Source organism: Channa argus, chromosome 13 (genome assembly GCF_033026475.1).
Source record: "Channa argus isolate prfri chromosome 13, Channa argus male v1.0, whole genome shotgun sequence".
Lineage (NCBI taxonomy): Eukaryota > Metazoa > Chordata > Actinopteri > Anabantiformes > Channidae > Channa > Channa argus.
Genome location: NC_090209.1, coordinates 16,957,846 through 16,976,160, shown reverse-complemented (window position 1 = coordinate 16,976,160; position 18,315 = coordinate 16,957,846). Strand labels below are relative to the sequence as shown.

The 18,315-nt window shown below is 39.0% G+C and overlaps 2 protein-coding genes and 1 long non-coding RNA gene across 3 annotated transcripts; 1 reads left to right on the top strand and 2 right to left on the bottom strand.

Moving 5' to 3' along the window:
• Window positions 1-11: 11 nt before the first annotated feature.
• Window positions 12-6,304, bottom strand: tmem51a (transmembrane protein 51a). The gene is made up of 3 exons (XM_067526456.1): window positions 6,133-6,304; window positions 4,373-4,831; window positions 12-3,794 (listed from the first exon to the last, which is right to left on the bottom strand). Exons 2-3 carry the CDS (start codon window positions 4,780-4,782, stop codon window positions 3,410-3,412), a joined length of 795 nt encoding a protein of 264 aa, XP_067382557.1. The 5' UTR covers window positions 4,783-4,831; window positions 6,133-6,304; the 3' UTR covers window positions 12-3,409.
• A 1,217-nt stretch (window positions 6,305-7,521) lies between these two features.
• On the top strand, window positions 7,522-9,229 carry LOC137139354 (uncharacterized). Its single transcript, XR_010916303.1, has 4 exons — window positions 7,522-7,880; window positions 8,057-8,199; window positions 8,289-8,437; window positions 8,837-9,229. It is a non-coding gene; the product is annotated as an uncharacterized lncRNA (long non-coding RNA).
• Window positions 9,230-11,299: 2,070 nt separating this feature from the next.
• Window positions 11,300-18,010, bottom strand: LOC137139352 (kazrin-A-like). Its single transcript, XM_067526452.1, has 8 exons — window positions 17,499-18,010; window positions 15,023-15,225; window positions 14,736-14,854; window positions 13,628-13,859; window positions 13,420-13,521; window positions 12,827-12,993; window positions 12,536-12,677; window positions 11,300-12,132 (listed from the first exon to the last, which is right to left on the bottom strand). The coding sequence occupies exons 1-8, from the start codon at window positions 17,551-17,553 to the stop codon at window positions 11,974-11,976; spliced, it is 1,179 nt and encodes a 392-aa protein (XP_067382553.1). The 5' UTR covers window positions 17,554-18,010; the 3' UTR covers window positions 11,300-11,973.
• Between the last annotated feature and the right edge of the window lie 305 nt (window positions 18,011-18,315).

Genomic DNA, 18,315 nt, shown 5'->3' with positions numbered 1-18,315 from the left:
TTCTTTGAACATTGGGTTTACTATGTTTATTTCTCATTAAATATTCATGAGATAATTTATAACAACCTTTTTAAAACAAATTAGCAATATTACAGAAACGTATATTTTTACAGCACATAATAAAAGAAACTATTTTCGGTACTGTAATAAAAATGCAAAAACAACTGAATGATGACAAACAGCATATTTCAGATACTTGTCTAAGTAAAACAAAGTGACTGTTAGAGCTGACAACTATCATACATCAATGTAAAACATTTTGACTACATAGTAATCAAAAGCAGTCATTTAATTATCTGGTCCTTTACCACTGAGGTCCATAGTGGTAAACATGGAAACAAATACAAAAATATTTTATAATTTCTCTTAACTTTCAACTATTAAAACAAGTTGTAGACAAATAAAAACGTAGGCATTGGTATTATAAATTCCAAAGTCAAACCTGAAGAGTCTCAGTAATTGTATTACCTTTAGCTTGACAATATAACCAGCTAGCAATCACAGAACATCTTCTTTGCCTTAATTACAATAAGTGTAATTCAAACACAATGTGGACCTGTATGAGGATATCACAGTTGTTGTGCAACTTCATGTGCATCTTTTAACTGAATGACTATTCATTCATTCCATTTGGCTTCAGCTGTTCATATATAAACAATTTAACCTGTTTGGCGACAAGTATTTATAAAATAGTCCATACTTATAGAAGTTGAAGGATTTCCCTGAATACAATCTCGAGTGATGTCTCAGCTCCTTCTCTGCATACTTTAAATGAAAACAGAGTGGGAAGCCAAACTGTGGTTGGGCAAATAGTGATGACCAAGCATGTGAGCAATAGTTGTTATTATGTTGCAGCTGCACAGTCAAAGGGTCTCTCTGTTGGCCATCTCGTATGAACAAAACAAGCCCAGAGAGAAGCTCAGACTACACTACAGCAGTGTTCACCATGGCTACAGTGCAAAGGCTTTCAACTATTCACAAGCTTCCATCATGCTCTGGCATACTTCCTTCTCTACCCGCAATTTTTTTTGGTTTTTTTTTTTTGTAGGAGTAAAAGCAACACTGCATTTAGAAGGGCAACATTAGAGCTCAGGTTCAGTCATACAATGTCTTTTGAAATGCACCAGGAATAGCAGCAGTGGTGTTCTGATAACTAAGGCACTTAACTGTACATTAGTGTGTAAGACTGCAAGACAAGCTCTGCTACAGCAGCAGTCAGTTAGCATTACCACGCCATAAAATGAGACCTTGAACTTCCTGGAAAAATTATTTCTTCATAGAAAGTCATTTCTCTTAAATGGTAGCCTAATGGTGACCTTTTAAGTGACCACTAGTGCAGCATTTCAAAGTACAAATATAAATTCCAGTCATTATCATAGATTTTTTTAAAAAAAAGTGTCCTCCCATTCACATCCTAGTGGACGTCCAGCTGCTTCACAGTTTACAAGGCCGGGCTTCAGGTCATTCCATAGAAAACAACCCAGTGCTGCTTTTACCTCATGCTTTGTAGATTTGGTCAAGGATTTTAACTACATGCACCCTGCAACTTGTGTTGCAGCCCCAGTGTGTGCCTCTAATGTGTAAGCACACTTATACATGAAAAGCACAAACTAAGGTTTAAAGCGGCAGAGAGCTGGAGTAAGTCTCATGTGTATCATAAGTGATAATGAAATTCTGAGAAAATTGTTTATGTTAATTAAATATACTCACCCATCTACCATGGAAAATACACATTCATTATCAGTTTTGGTACTTCCACACTGTAGCACCAAATTGTTGACTTAGCTAAAGTTCAAAAGCTCCAGCAAGATGGGCTGGGTACAGATCAGGTCAATGCAGTTTTAGGAAATAAAGATACAATTTCCATTCAACCATCCATCCATTATCTGTAACCGCTTATCCTGTTCAGGGACCGGGGGGTGGGGCGCTAGAGCATATCTCAGCTGTCATAGTCACCAAAATTGTGAAGACTGTAAAGATCATACCATCTACATTTTAAAATATCGTCAAAAGATTACAAAAATTAGGAGTAATCTCTGTGCAAAGGTCAAAACTGGATGAGCGTGAACTTCAACGTGAACTAAAAACAGGATTGATTCTCTACTGGACATCACTGCATGGGCTCAGGAACACACTCAGAAATTGGTGTATGTTAACATGGTTTGCCGTGCAATTCACAAATGTAAGTTTTTGCTGCCTCACGCAAAGAAGAAGCCATATGTGAACACAATCCAGACACGCAGCTGTGTTCTCTGGGCCAAAGCTCATTTAAAATAGTCTGAGGCAAAATAGAAAACTTCCTGCAGTCCAGACCTTTCACCAATAGAAAACATTTGGCACATCCTTAAATGAAAAATCCGGCAACGAAGGCCCAGGACTGTTGAGCAGCTTTTAACAACAGACAGTTTTTAGAAGAAGAGGGGATGTTACACAATGCTAAACATCACCCTGTTCCAGCTTTTTTCGAGATGTTTTGCTGCCATCGAATTCAAAATGACCTAATATTTTCCATGAAACGGTAAAATGTCTCAGTTTCAACATCTGATATGCTGGTTATGTTCTACTGAGAATGAAATATTGGTTGATGAGATTTGCATTTACAATTATTGCATTCTGTTTTTATTTACTTGTTACACATCGTCTCAACTTTTTTGGAATTGGGGTTGTAAAACACTGACTTGAAAATCATTAATTACTGATGCTGGACCACGTTCTATCCAGTTCTTTATAAAACAAACTCTTTCACACAACAATTTGCAGATCTCAAACGGTTGCTCATTTGCTGAAAATCTCCAGATCAGCAGAGACAATACTGTTGAAAATAAGAGTTTCTATGCAGCACACCACATTAGCTCCAGCCTACTGGTCATACAAGTCTAAGTAACTCAGATGGAGCCTATATTTGGTAAACTGTTGGCAGCAGGAATCCAAAGCCTCTCAGAGTGAAACACGGCTACTTTACAAATGGATGCCCTGCACAAATTCATCTGCATATAAACCCACTTCTGTAAGTCTTCAAATCTCTTCCACCAGCAATTCATGTGTACAGTGGAAGTTGGTTACAGATGGATAATGCATAAAGAAAATACTTTGGATTAAAAGCGCCAACCAAAGGCAGTTTGTGTCAGTGTGCCACACAGTGAACAAATCTGTTGTTGTCCGGTAATATTTTCCTGTTTTTTTGTTTTTTCCCTCAGAGATCCAGTGATATACAAATAAGAATATTAACCATACAAGGATTTTCTGCTTAATGCTTTGGAGTGATCTGGCATGATGAACAAATTCCTTTTTTTATGCATTTCATAACAAAGTGCCACTGTCTTAACAAGTCAGATCCAGATCCATAGGAAGGTGATGATTACAGATTCCAGGAATGTCAGCAGATTCTTTTAAACCTGTTCCTTCCGATCTAAAGTGCAGGAGGCACTTTATCCTCATACTGCGGGGGTGGGGTAAGTGGTTCTATACTGATTCCAGCTGCCGGCTGAGAGTTCTCAGTGTTTTTCAAGTGCAGTTTTTCTGATTTAATCCTGCGGATCTTGATAGGGAGGAGCTTGCAGGCATTTTTCCCAGGTTTACAATTTGATGTGGAGGAAGGAGCAGGCTGAGATCCAGTATTTATGACCTGTGACCCTTCGTATTCGTACTCCACACCATCGACTTCGACCAGGTCATCATAGGAAGGTAGCTGGGAGGAGCTTGGACGATGGTTGCTCTGTCGGACAGGGTACTGCCCACTGCCTACTGCCTCTTCATAGCTGGGTACAGCAAAGCGTTGTGCTTGTTCCTCAGCACTGCATTTATATAAATAAACATATGAGGAACAAATGTAAATCGTTACGTCTGAAGGAATAAATGGCTGGCAGGTTTAGGGTGTAATTTATTATCTATTACTTATTTTGTTACAGTGTTAAAAATAATATACAGTAATTTTGTCCAACATTGTCCTGAATTATATGTCCTTTAAATTTTTCAGCATGTAAAAAAATACTAAATAAAAGTTTTATAGTGTTTCTGGTAAAGTACATTTGTGAAAAAATATAGTTATATTTTCAAATGTTTTTCCTTTTATAGACATAACACTAACAAAGTTTTTTTTTTTTTTTTTTTTTTTTTTTTTTTTGTCCTTTTGGCTTATCCCGTGAGTTCAGGGTCACCACAGCGGATCAATGTCCAATTTCTACACTGAACAGCTAGGGATGGGAATGGTTTGTTAGGGGGACCCTGTAGTCTGGGGGCAACTGCCTTACCAACTGAGCTACAGCCGCCCCTTTACGTAACAATAACAAAGTAATCTTAGCCCAAAAAATAAAAATAAATCTTTAATCGTTCTTAAATGTTCAAATGCTGGAAAAGCCATGATTTTACTCACGTTTCATCTTCCTCCTCCTGAACTGCCACTCCTCTATGGTTCTGGGCCTCTCGCAGCCTCAGCTGCTCCCTCTGTTTGTTCATTATTCCCAGACCCAAAGACAGCAGCAGCATAACCCCCCCACAACCCACCAAGACAAAGGCCACAGATGACACTTTGTTTTTCTTGGTAACAGAACCTACTTCTCCTCCTATATTACTGCTGTTATTTCCAGCTGTGTCTGAGGGCACCACACTCCACACAATCATCACGATGCCAAGGGCAACCAGCCCAACCCCCAGAGCACATAGTGCATACTGGCAGCCTGAGTTGTCACTGTTTTCACTGCCGCTATTATTGTTGTTGTTGTTGTTGTTGTTGTCGCCAACACCGAGCCCCCTGCCAAGGGGTCCATCCACTGTGGAACGCATCTTGTCAGTCACTAAACTTCAGTCAGACCAGTTGCAGCGAGGTGAAAAGCTGCAGAGAGAAAGGCATGTAATGTCAAAGGAAGACTGTGAAACCCCAACGCCAACATAAATATACAGAATGTAGCAAAACATTCACAAACATTTAAAATAGAAATCATCTCCTGACCATTTTGTAAAATGACAACATTTCACAAAGAAGCCCCTTGCTCTTATGAGCTTGTATCTGAAGTGGGTTGGCTCTCGTCATCCATCCTGCCACAAAATAAATGTCATGCACCGTTTTTACTGAATATGACACTGGTGCCCACAGATTTGTTCTTTATGGGAGTTCAAGCCCGTTTTCCAGAGAAACCAACAAAATATCCAATTCACTGAAGTAAATTAGCACAGACATTTCTACGAATGGGTGTGTTGCATGGTAACATTTTACAGCAGACTTCCCTTCAAAGTTACTAGTTAGCCAATGTCAACATATTACAAGGGTAGATAAGGAAAACTATGGTCACTGTAAAACAAGGACCTCGACAACTAATACAGCAACATGACCAGCAGGCAAACTGGCACATTAAGACGGTTGAGTGTCTCGTTTGCAAACATGCTCATACCTGCAGGCAGTTGGGGGGGGGGGGGGTCGACAGTGTGAAGTAGGTAGAACCATGTCAATTCAGGAATACCTTCCCAGGGGCCAAGGCATGTGAAAAATCATAAGCCTATACAAACAATCAATCACAAGCCTGCTACGCTTGTGCAATCCAGAGGTGCACATTTGACTATTGCCTCTCATAAAAACCGTCATTCCACAGAGTCCCGTACAACATGAAATTAGATTCTGTGTGTGTGTGTGTATGTATATGTGTGTGTGTGTGTGTATATGTGTGTGTGTGTGTATTTGTGTGTGTGTGTGTGTGTGTGTGTGTGTATGTGTGTGTGTGTGTGTGTGTGTGTGTGTGTGTGTGTGTGTGTGTGTGTGTGTGTGTGTGTGTGTGTGTGTGTGTGTAGGGGGGGGGGGGTAGTGGAATTTCTCCACAGTCTGAAATAGTTCTGCTCTACAGCCAAGTGTACCCAAACGCCCAGACGACATTAAGGGTTAAATGCTTTATATATTGGTCACTGGGTTACATTAGAGGTCGACCTTGTTGGAGCCTACAACCTAGTGTACGTTTCAAGTCACACTGAACGGGTGGCTTTTGCGGATCAATGTTTAGTAGCATACACGATGTAGTGTAAAACAAAAAACAGTGTTTCCAGGATTAAACATTTGAAATCTGCGGCTACTGTATAACTTTTCGCGACATTAAAGCGAATGCCAACGCGCTATTACGCGAAGGAGTCTGTCGGCGCTTCACTCACCTTTGCATCGTTGGTCATTAAGTTACACTTCACCTCATCCAAAGCGGGGAGGTCCGCGGTTTATAATCAAACGCGTCTCCGTGGCATACTTTGGCCTCAAATAGCGTTTTGCTTTTATGAGGAACTCAATTTCCTCGCTGGGAAGGATGGGCCCAGACAGAGAGAGACGGAGAGAGCCGGAGGGAGGGAGGGGGCTCACTTCACTTCCACTGCTTAACCCTTTCACTCTCGGGCTTGTGGATAGTTATAGGGCACGTTTTTGGGAGAATATCTGGGACAATTTTTACCTCAGATTACTGGCTCTAGTTCAATTCTCCTTACTTTCCATCACATGTTCGTATAAGCTCAAGTTCAAACTTCCGTATGAGCTACTGGTCATTTTAAAGTTCTCCATTTTACACGACCATGCTGTCCCGGTCCCTTTATTTGTGCTCAGTTTAAACTGCCAGATAAATAGCATCAATCGAGATTTATAATTCCTTATGACGAAAAGAAAAATGGTTTATGAGTCTATTTTAATGGTTTGTAAACCTTTTAAAATTCCCCCAACGTTTCATGGAATCTAAAGAGCAACGAGGCTGTAATTATATACAAATTACAGGCAGTAATCAACCATTTTATTTCCAGTTAAATAATCCAAACTTCATAGCAGGTCGGCTGAACATGCAGATGCATTTTTCTTGGAGCAGCACACAACTTCAGATATGAAAAATATTTCAATAATCGGAATATGTGCTATAATGTCCTATGTCTTATTGCAATGTGTTTACACTGAAGATGCTCTGCCATCGTTAACTGAATTTAACGTTGCCACAGTGTCTTTTGTGATTTCCATGTGCATCCTGAAAGGACTAAACCACTTGGATGCACTAAGGAGATAGTGAGGGATGTTTCTCATGTGTCCTGCCTGTCAGAAGTTAACACTGACATGTGGCATAGTCATTTCTGCTAAATATGTTTGATATGTTTTTGTGGATTTAAGGATCTGACCTCAACACATTTGCACACTTTGTTTAGTCCAATTATTAATGTGGTAAACTATGAATACAGTGTTTGAAAAAGTGTGACACGGTTGGTTTCTGTAGACTGCTGGTTCTTAAATTGCGCCCACCAAAAGCATTTGTAAAGGTTTGTAGAAAATAAAGTATCAGATGAAGAATAGACAACAATAACTTTCATTCTATTGCCACAAAACAGTAGTACCCATGAAAATACATTTGGCTAACTGATTTATGCAATGAATAACAACTGTTATCAACAAATAAGATTAAACATCATTGGCTCACACTGTTTACTTAACATTTCCTCATGCAGTAAAAACTGACAAGTCAGATTCATGTTACTTTTATAGTATGTGATGAGGTTTTTACTTCCTCTTTACAAATTTGCCACCTACCCACTGTCACTTCTCAAAGCCCTTTGGCCAGAATCAACTTTGAGGACCAACCCTGCCAGCACTCACATGACACGACCAGTCCTCCATTACACATTCTGTAAGCATAGTACAGAAATCTGTGTTAGTGCTTTTGTGTGTGATTTACTGGTTCACGCTAATAGAGGCTGGGTTATTTTAACCCCTGCTGGGTAAAAATTAATGGATATAGCTAAAGTCCTGTACTGTCATTAACAGTCAGAATGTGCACAATCAGATGTTGCACTAAAAGTTTTTCTGTTCATTTCTGAAAGAGAGTTTGTGAAGGAGAAACTTCTTTAATGTAACCTGGCTGAATTGTTCACTACTTTTGAAGGTATGTAAGCTAACATTAAGTAGGTTTGATACAAAAAATTAATAAAATCTAATCAACAGCCTAAATGAATCATTAGTATCATAAAATAGTTGAATGTGGAAGATAAAGTGCTGTTGGTACTCAGAGGGGGGGAATGAGTCATGCTATGTTCATCTTGACAACAACTTATTTTATAGAAAATCCACGGGATCCTCAACAAAACACCAGATGGGAAACACTTGGTATTAACACTTGACATGTTAATGCATCTAGGAGTGCATTAACATGTGCTAATTGTTTATCCTGTGAGTTGCCTCGTTATGTGGACACTACATGCATGGTAAGCTTGCATCTCAAACAAGTTTGACTCTATCAATTATTGTTTGTACCTTACACCTTCTTCTGCGTCTTTGTCTTCTCTCTATTCAGATTTCACAGGATTTCTTGATAATTACATCCAGAGTGTTGTGAGTGATTAACAGAAAGCTGGAACCCTGTGTTCTCAAAAAAGATACTACACATGGCCAAGAAAGAGAGGTTGGCTGACCTTGTTGCCAACATAAATTTGCTGTCAGCAGGTATTTGTATTTAGAAAATTGGTATTAGATTGCTTATATAAAAGGACCTCTATGGATATACTTGCAGAAAATGTCAAAAAACACAGTTTAAAATGTTTGCTATTGCATTTGAAGGACATTTGACGGCTATTTATTTTTACTGAGCTATAAGGTGACATAGCATTGCAGCCGTTGTCTTTGTTGCGCCCAACTTAATTTTACAAACCTCAACTGCAGAGCCCAAGCTGTATGTATCCAACTTTTTCAGGTTCGGTTATAGCAAGGTCCTGTATTGGAATAATGAAGTTTGCCTGCATTATGCAGAGAAAGAGATATTTTTGTCCCTCTGCTAAAAATGTTGCTAACCTTACCTGGTATAACAAACTTAAGATTTTGTTTCCTGTTTTTTTTCCCTCTTAGATTGGATCCAACATGGCAGACTACCTGACCAGAGCGACAACAGAGTACTTATTTGTTCTTATGCTGGCAGAGGGGCGTCTGTGATCCCAAGCATTTGTGATAATGAATGGGACAGCATTGGAGCAGCCACCTCTTTTGGATGTAGTTGATGTGTGTTTCAGGGCATTTTTGTACATGATCTGTGTTACCAAAAACTGTGTGCACAGGTTTTAGAGTTCATTCAGACTATCATCTTTGAGATCCTAGGAAATTAATCTAATGCAGTAAAGTTAATGAGAGCTCAGTTTTCAGTAATGCAATGATGCTTATGAAGGCATGTGAAGAGCTAAAAAGTTTTCCAAGATTTGAACATAGGTAAAACCCTGGTTTAGTAGTTCTTCAAGATGTGTGAAGGGCAAAATAAATAAATAAATAAATATATATATTTTTCTTGTGATAAATTATTTCATGAATTTTATTGACAATGTTTTTTCCTTAACGTTATGTCATTATTGTCAAAAAGGTTTCCTGAGAGGCACATGATTTTGTTACATTTTACAGTTTTATACATTTTAAATAGTGCATCTAGCTAGTGTTTTGCTTGTGGCAATAAAAACTGAATCCCAGGGAAAATTTGGGCTGGTTTCATTGTTCTGTCATATCATAACAATTCAATTTAATCAATCAATAATTTTCTTAATATAGAACTAAACACAAGAAAAGCAATTGTAAGCAATAATAAACCAGACCTTTAGGTTGTATTTTTTTATCCATATTTTGGTAGATTTACCTCAACAAAGTGGTCATTTTAACCCATTATTTGGGTAGAAAACATAACAAACCCTGCTGAGTTAAAACAACCCAGGGCTGGGTCCGTCCCTTTTTGACGCAGCACTGGGTCACTAAAACAACCCAAATTGGGTGGTTTTTAACCCAGCAGTTTTAATTGTGTTGGAATGGGCTCCATCTAGTTCCACTTCTTTGCCCAGTGGGAAATGGACAGTATTACAGTAATAACACTGTCCATTTCTCTATTGTTCCTTTTAGGCTGGGAAACCCTGTTTTTATGGGCTTCCAGGGAGAGTTCCTTTCTCATAAGCTGCTAGGTTCCTTTGTTTTACCACACACAATTGAGTTTCCATCACTTCCAACGTCCCGATGCTAACATCCTAACCCTAATCATTACTTGCCTAACCATGACTCAAAACGAATCTTACCCTAACTTTCAAGCCTTTACTATAAAAAAGGTCATTTTTATTTATGAGGCTTTTGTCCCCGAAATGAAGGTGACTTTGTACAGTGTGACAGTGACACAAGTACACACATACACAGAGTAACACATTACCTTAGGCTATTAATAATACAGATTAACAATAAAACTAAAAAAACAGAGTCCTTACTTGGTAAGACATACAGTGTATCTTAGCCTACAAATAGAATCAAACATATGTACACTAAGACAAATACTAATTACTAAAAAAATAATAATTTTGTCATTGCAATCCGTCTTGTAAGCTCATTCTCATCCACTGGCAGATTTTTGATCTTGCTTGTAATTATAACATGTAATTCCATGTATTCTATAACTGTTTCCCTAATCTTTGTTTCAGTCAGTTGTCTAGGTTGAACATCCTCTGACACGCCTTCCTTCGTCATACTTCTGATATCCCAGAGTACAAAGGGGTAATGTTCAAATGAATCACCTGTTTTTTTTCCCCCCAGCAGTAGGTGAATCACTAGAAAGGTTTAAAGGGATATAGACCAGCTTGTCATGAAGTATCTGTCTCATTTTGGTGCTTTGTCATCTCTGAGTAAGAAGAGGAAGTAGTCTAAACGTATGCGTGAGTTAACATGCTCAACACAGACCAGAAGAAGAAGTGATGACTGGAATGAGTCACTACAATGCTGCTGAAGAATAAACAGTAAAAATGGTTGATGAGGTTTCTCAATGCCCTTTTATGATCTTATTTGCTTTTGAATAAATCTGAACAAATAAACGTGCCTTGGCCAGCATTGATTCCATTTCCATCCCAGCTGAAGCAGTAAACCACACACATTGCCTCGTGTAAATTCCCTCACATCTGCTGTACTCTTTTGGTTATTTAATCATCTGATATACTAATCATCCCCCTGTCCTGTTTTAATCCTTTATTCTATTCTATCACTTCCTCTTGCCTCCACCATCGATGCTCCTCTCATCCATACAGTTGGCAAGTGTAGATGACTTATGAAAGCGGCCTACAGGGTTGATGAGACTGCTGGGGCTGCCTCATACAATAAAACTAAAACAAGAGCTTCCTGAACTTTCAAATTAAAAACACGGTGCAATCTTTCTACACCAATCATTATCATTTTAAGCACAGTTTCAGGGATATTTGGTTTGGTGAAGCACTGTTGTTTTTGTGCGTGTGACTGGATTTGTCCTTTAAAAATGGATCTTTCCCTAAATCTCTTGCTGACAATAAGAACAATGGGCCACTTATATTTGAAATATCATCTTTATTTAATGAAAAGGAACACTTGACTTTTAGCCTGTAGGCTTCCATGGACATACAACTATGCAGTCATCTTTTGTTAGTATTGTCCAAATATTTTCCCATGTTTACAGCACAAAGTACAGTATAAAATGCCCTTAGAAGAGGGCGCTACATTTGTTTAGACAAAACAGTGTAAATGTGCAAGATGTAACTTGACTATCAAACTTTTCAAGTCTTTTTTGTCCGTTGTCTTCAGCTACATTGACAAGGCATCACAAACAGCAAAACGAGAATGATTTACACGGAAACTTTTTTTTTTATTTTGTCATCAAGTACCCTGTTTTATACAGACTGTCTTTTTAAAATCTTCTTTCCCCCAGACAGTCTGCAGAGAGCCAATACAACAAGTTGCCCAATAACAACCTGGCTCACAAAGAACCATTTAACACACATACACATAGAAAAATAATCACTTACTTAGTCTTTTAAAATATCACCTACCCACAGCAAGTGGGCAGTAAGTTTATATTCAACAGGAAACTTTTTTTTTTTTATTCTCTCCCTTTCAAAAAGTGCAATCTGTTCTCTAAAGGCTCCTCTTTAAAAAAATGACCATTCCATGTTAAAGTGAAAATAGAAAATAAATGTCTGTGATGTACATTTAGCTGATCTTTAATGATCTTACACATTGGTGACCTCGATGCTGGTGTAACCGTGAATTGGGCTTCCCTCTGCTCTGGGTGGAGTTTGATCTCTAACGTCCCGAGGCAGGGAGCCGTAGCTGCTATGACAACTCAAGTCCCGTCCACTGCGAGCTTTGGGGCTGAACCCAGTTGGAGGCTGGAACAGAAACATATTTATTTTTACTACCAATAAATCAATCCGTTTTTTTTTTTTCTGTTTGCTCCATACTGATAACATAATTTATCATAAAGCAAATATTCTTCCCTGCTGGGTATGCAACTTATTCAATTTATCAACCTACTGTACTGCTTTTCTTGCACAGAGTGTTGTAGTCATCCTGCTGCTGTACAGCTTTTCTTGTCTGCACTACATTTATAATCTCAGCTACATTTTGTAACACTGTGTACATGCATTTTATTGTTTCAGCACTAACTTATGTTTCCTCTGCACTATGAGTGCTTAAAGAATAAAAGTGTCAAAGCCATATTTTGATGCTAATATCCCGGCTAAGGCTAAAAGAAGGAACCTTTAAAAGTTTCTACTTATTTTTTTACTCCACCTTGACAGCCCTCCTCCTTAGGGAGCCTTCGTCGTCAGTGTGTCGGCCTGTAGAGCTCAGTGGCCTCCCCAGGGAGTTTTGACGAAGAAGGATTGGTGGTGTTCCCAAGCCCAAATGCTCATAGTCCTGTTTGGCATCTGCCCTGCAGGGAGAATAAGAGGGTTCAGCAACAAACACAAATAGGATTGAAGAAATGTTTTACAATTTAATGAATTATCCCTATCAGGTTAGGAAATCTGATCTAATATACTTATACATAAACAAAACCAATATGGGAATATCTCCTCCTACCTGGCTGGGCCAATCAGGTTTTTCATTTCCTCTACAAGGTGTCGGCGAACCATGTGCTTGCTGTTAGGAATCCCCAGAGTTGATGCCATGGTATCGGTGTTGAAGGTGGGGTCAAGTACCATGACTGCTCCATGAACTCCACTGTTTTGGAGATTCTCAGCAAACTCCTGTACAGGTTGATCGAAAGGAGGCAAAATAAAATACTACTTCTATTCACACGACCAAATCTATTTGCTGTATTACTGCAGGCTACAAGAAATAGCAGGAAAGTAGACAAAGTAGTTTTCCTCTGTGGGAATAGTCATAATGCATCTTCCTCACAGGGGCCGTAATCTTTAAGGGTTTGCAATCATCTAATAGCTGCCTGGGCTTGCTATCCCTCTGTGGAGATAAGAGGAGCTCAGTACATACGAGCCTCCATTGCTCATGGTGCCAAGTGAAAGTGTTCTTATATTACTCAGCGCATTAGTATCTTTTCATTATAAATATTTAATCAAACTATTTGCTTTGTTAGAATAAAAGGTAAAATAATCTTTGCTTGAAATGCCTTCAGCTTTTGTTGTTTCAACATGTGAGTTTTGTTTGTGTGCGACCTTCAGGTCAATATCTCGGATCCACTTGATGACCCGATGAGAGGTCCACACCAATGGGTCCAGGTTCTGGTGCTCACACTGTATCCGGCGAGCCTGCAGCACCTGGAAAATATTTGAACAAACACTTTGTACTGAGGTGCTGTTTCTACCTTGAGCATACCTTCACTACTGTCTCCTGTTTGTGAATGCTGTGTAGAGCTGCACTTACCTCCTTATCAAAATTGAGCAACTGCAGCAGTTCGATGCCCAGCAGCAAGCTGACCTGGTGGAACTTCTTGGTGACGTTGAGGTGACGTTCAAGATCACGGCGTGTGAGGGAGTTCAGCATGCGCCCGTCTATCAAGTGAGTGTGAAAGGCCTGGGAGTACTGAGGCAAGCCCACGTCACTTAACCAGGCCTTGGCCACCCAGTGGTGGTCCATATCTGCAGCCTTGGACAGCCTGCAGACAGTGTCACAGTTTCTTAATGGGTCAGCTGAGTGATCATTTGTCTTTAAGCACCATGGTGAGGCTGGCTTTTGTAGTTCAGCTGAATTATCTCAACAACTAATAAATGCGTTTGTGTCAACTTTCAGTCTGAATTGTAATAACATTGGTGGCCTCTTAATTTTTCACACTTTCATCATTAATTGATTCATTTTATTCATAAAAATTATCATTAGTTGCAGCCTTCAGCTTTAAATGTTTACTTTGAAATCTGTAAATTCAATTTATGTTTAATTTTCCAAAACTCACTTTTTGATGCTTTCATATTGCAGAAATTAATATTTTAATATCCGGGTAATGAAAAACCCCAAATAGTTGCATGGCTACAATACCACAGGGGGTAAGTGGTAGGATTTGTGAAAGGAATTACTTCCTGTGGTCATCAATCTTTATAACCCTTCCCTCTGAGATCATATACTCTGGTTCATAACCATACGGGTTATTTATCTGTAAATTAGAACATTTTTACTTTTATGTTTTATTCTCATTTTATGATTTACAATTTCTTATTCTCGCATGGAGCTCTGGGATGAAAGAAATTCCCCCTGGGGGGTTAATAAAGTATTTCTGATTCTGATTTATTTATTTGGGTGACTTAATGAAGTATACTAAAGCTGTTGTTCAGATGTGTTCAGTTTGCTTCAATTTGTTCAAACTATTTTTCTCCACATGTATTCTTCTATTTAAAGTCAATATAATGACTTTAAAGATTTATAAGGGACGGTGAACATACGCTACCTTTTGTAAATTTTTAGTATAAAACAACCAGCAGATGGCGCTCGTGCTCTAGGTTTAAATGAATGATTTACAGGTCTTGTGCTCCTCTCTCACCCTCTGCCGTTCTCTGCCTCCCTGTAATCTTCAATGGCCAGGCGGAGTTTCCGGCGATGCATTAAACTGCTGACACCTAATCCCAGCTCAAGGTCTTCATCTGTTAGTCCCAGTAAAACCTGCAAAAATGTCAAAGTGGACCTGTAACAGCCACACAAGTGTTCTACAAATATTAAAATAATAAAACAAGTCACTAATTGGTAATCTACACATTTGCACCTGTGCACAGTTAAATAGAATAAATGCAAATTGAGTCCACCTGCACCATGTCAGAGGTTGAATCCTACCTTGCCACTTTTGACATTTTCGGAGCAGGTGCGGATATACATGGGCATGGCCATGACAACCTCGAGCCAGGCCTGCACAGTGCCGGCCCTCCATTGGGACATGTGTGTTGTCCTGGCCAGCTCCACCTGCTGGAGGCGATCCAGTTGGTCTTCTGACCCATCTGACAGGCTGAGGCGGGTGGGACTGGAAAGGCTATCTGAGTCTAGGTGGGTGAGGGGAGGGGAGGGAAGGAGCATGGGTGATGCAGTTCAGGGTGTGAGTGAGGGCAGAGGTGGAAGTGGGTATAGTGAGCAATAAAAAACAAAAAGTTAATTCGGCCAAATGCAATAAATTCAACTGGAAATTTAACATAAAATCAGCCTATTTGGAGAAAGGGTTGAGAGAATAATTTCTTTAAGACAAACTCATGTTCTTAACAGCCCGAGCTTTCGGCTGCATGACCCACCCATGATGCAGCTTTCATTAAAAAGCTCCTCACAAAGGAAGCACATTAAATGGGCAGCAGGGTTTAACACTTAATGTGCCTCTGTCTAAATTAGCCTGCAGCATCAGCATGAAGCGAAAAGCCTTTAATTAGAAAATCCATTTGGATACATTACATTTTACTGTATATCCTGTTAAAAGTGAAACGCGTCTGTTAAATGATACCCAAAGTATTATCTTCAGTCTATTTTTGCTTACGTCTTAAGTTACTAATTTCGGTCAAATATTTCCTGTTTACATTTGTTCTGAAGATTTCGGTGCCTAGTGGAATCAGGCTAAGATAATATTGGCACAGGGAAGAATACTTTTCTAAAAGCTATTTCTCTGTCTTCACCAGCAGGTGGAAACCTAGTACCAGTCTGGCTGAGCAAAGTTGAACAAACGTTAGATCCAACTGACAGATCACAGGTACGCCTACAGCTAAAACAGACGCAGTATTTATCAACAGTCCTGCAATAAATTCTCCCTTTCTGAAGATGAGAATACTTAACTGCACTGCAAAATATTAAAGCGAAACTGCTAAAGAGTATAGATGTTTCAATGTTTTTACCATTTTGGAAGTTGTACAGCAGTTTTGCTGCATTATGCAGAAAGGCATTTCTAATATTTTGTTCATCCATTGAAATCAGTACCCAGAAGTAAGTAACAGAGACACCTTTCTGTATGTAAAAAAAATGGAAATGGAAATATCACTAATTTGTCAGCAACAGTTTGAGCTTTATTACTTCTGTTAAAGGTGGATTTATCACTATTTTTTATTATACATCATGAGAATCTGTTGAGTCCACTAAGTCCTGTCTGTGGATTTGGGATTGTTTTTTTCACTACACAAATTCTGGACTGCTCTTGCTTACATATATAATAGTACTCTTTGGCTCACTCAGTGAATGTACATGGGCTGTAGCCATTAGGGATATAAGTGTAAGGAGACCTGGGAAGGTAATGGACCTTGGATAAAAGCATCCACCAGAGAGCTCAGTCATAAAGAATGACCACTTCTTTTTTTGCATCTTGTCAGACCCAAAAAAAAAAATCTTTTTTTTTCCAACTGCTCTTTCAGTGGAAAGACCAAGATGTGAAATGGAAAGATGCTCTATTGGAATCATTCAGTTTTGCCTCGGGTCTCCAACCTTGGAAAAAAAAAAAAAAAGGCCAAAAAAATAAACATCCTCTGTGGTCCTGTCTTGGGTTTCTTTGTGTCCAACAAATAGAAGACCCACATTTTGGCTCTCTAATTCTACCATTTTGTGTGTTCTCAAAAGAAATTCACAACTGAAGGACTGTAGAGTATGAATAAACAATTTTTTTTTTACTCGACTCTAGAAATTTGTCTCATGCCAGATGCTTTTATGTGTCCTTCTAAGGGCCATGCATAACTGTGAGAGCGCTTTATATTAAGCTGAATGTGTTTTTCTTGTCCAGATACAAGGTTTGTTTTTCCCTGTTAAGAAAGTCCTGACAAACAGTGACAGGCATTGAGTTGAAAACCAAACTGACGATAGAGTTTCATGAGTTCCTCTTGTGGGCCTGACTTTCTAAAACCTAGTGGAAGCAGAGCGGGTAACAAGAAAACTCTACATGGTTTAAATAGAGTGTTAAATATGTCTTGTTAATGCTTTGAGAGCCTTTACGTATAAACACACTATACTAATGGTAACTTCAATAACTAGCTGGAGAGTAAATTGCCTAAAAGCATTGTTCTACATTATGGGGAATATTATAATTTGCCTTATTGGTGTGAGTTACAGTAAAAACAATGACTGATGCCATTCTCCGGTGTACTGTAAACATGAAGCCACAGTCAGACATGAAAGAAGTTAAGACATGAAACGTCTCAAACAAGCTTATTTCCCAAAATTGTAAAACTTTTAACTGTTTGGAAAGGTTATTGTTGTCAAGGTATTGGGTAAATGTGAAGTTTGAGGAAGACATGTCAGGTCAGAAAGTTTCTCAGTAAATAACAAAAACACATCAAATAATGTGGGACTCAACTGTTTTCAGATGGTTTGCTTGAAGAACTTGAAGAAGTGCTAAAATCCAAGGTCATTTTGTGATGTTCAAGAGTTAGAAGGCATCTGCAAACACAGTTTGCAACCCAGCAGAGCTCGTTATTAAATCAATTAGAACTGGTATACCTTGGACTCATTGATTACTTCTTGGGTCACTTCACTGTGTTGAGAGTCCGGTGGAGGTCAGACAAGACAGGTCAGTGTTAGAGGTCAGGGGTCAAATCAAAGCAGAACTTTATTGACACAATGTGCTGACACAGATGCTTCCTGTTCCAACATTCGGACATGGTTTCCTTTCCCCTCTTCTCCATTTTCTGATTATTGATTTTTATAAAATAGAAAAGGATGAAATGCTCTTTGGTTTGAATATGGAGTTGAAATTGGAAAGGAAAGGAAAGGAGGCCATTTGGAAGATTTTGGGATGCAGTCCTCTCACAGATGGACTTGCAGAGCTGAGGGAAGCTAACGCATATGTTAAAAATGGCCCCCCCCCCCCCCCCCCCCCCCCCCCCCCCCCCCCCCCCCCCCCCAGTGCAACGGGACGAGTCAGGATTAGAGCCATACCACAACAAATAAACACACACAAACATTAACACAGGGAAAGAGAGGACAGCCACATGGAAATTGAATTGTATTTATTTTATTTTAAAATAATCTTATTTTTCTCATTTTGTTCTTTTGAGCGTAATTTTGTTGCCATGCCTTTAAAAGTTCACTACTATCTGCATCTAAACATCTCGAGACCTCACAGTAGAAGTCCTCCAATGAGGCCTACATCTTTAACTTTAAATAAAACTCTT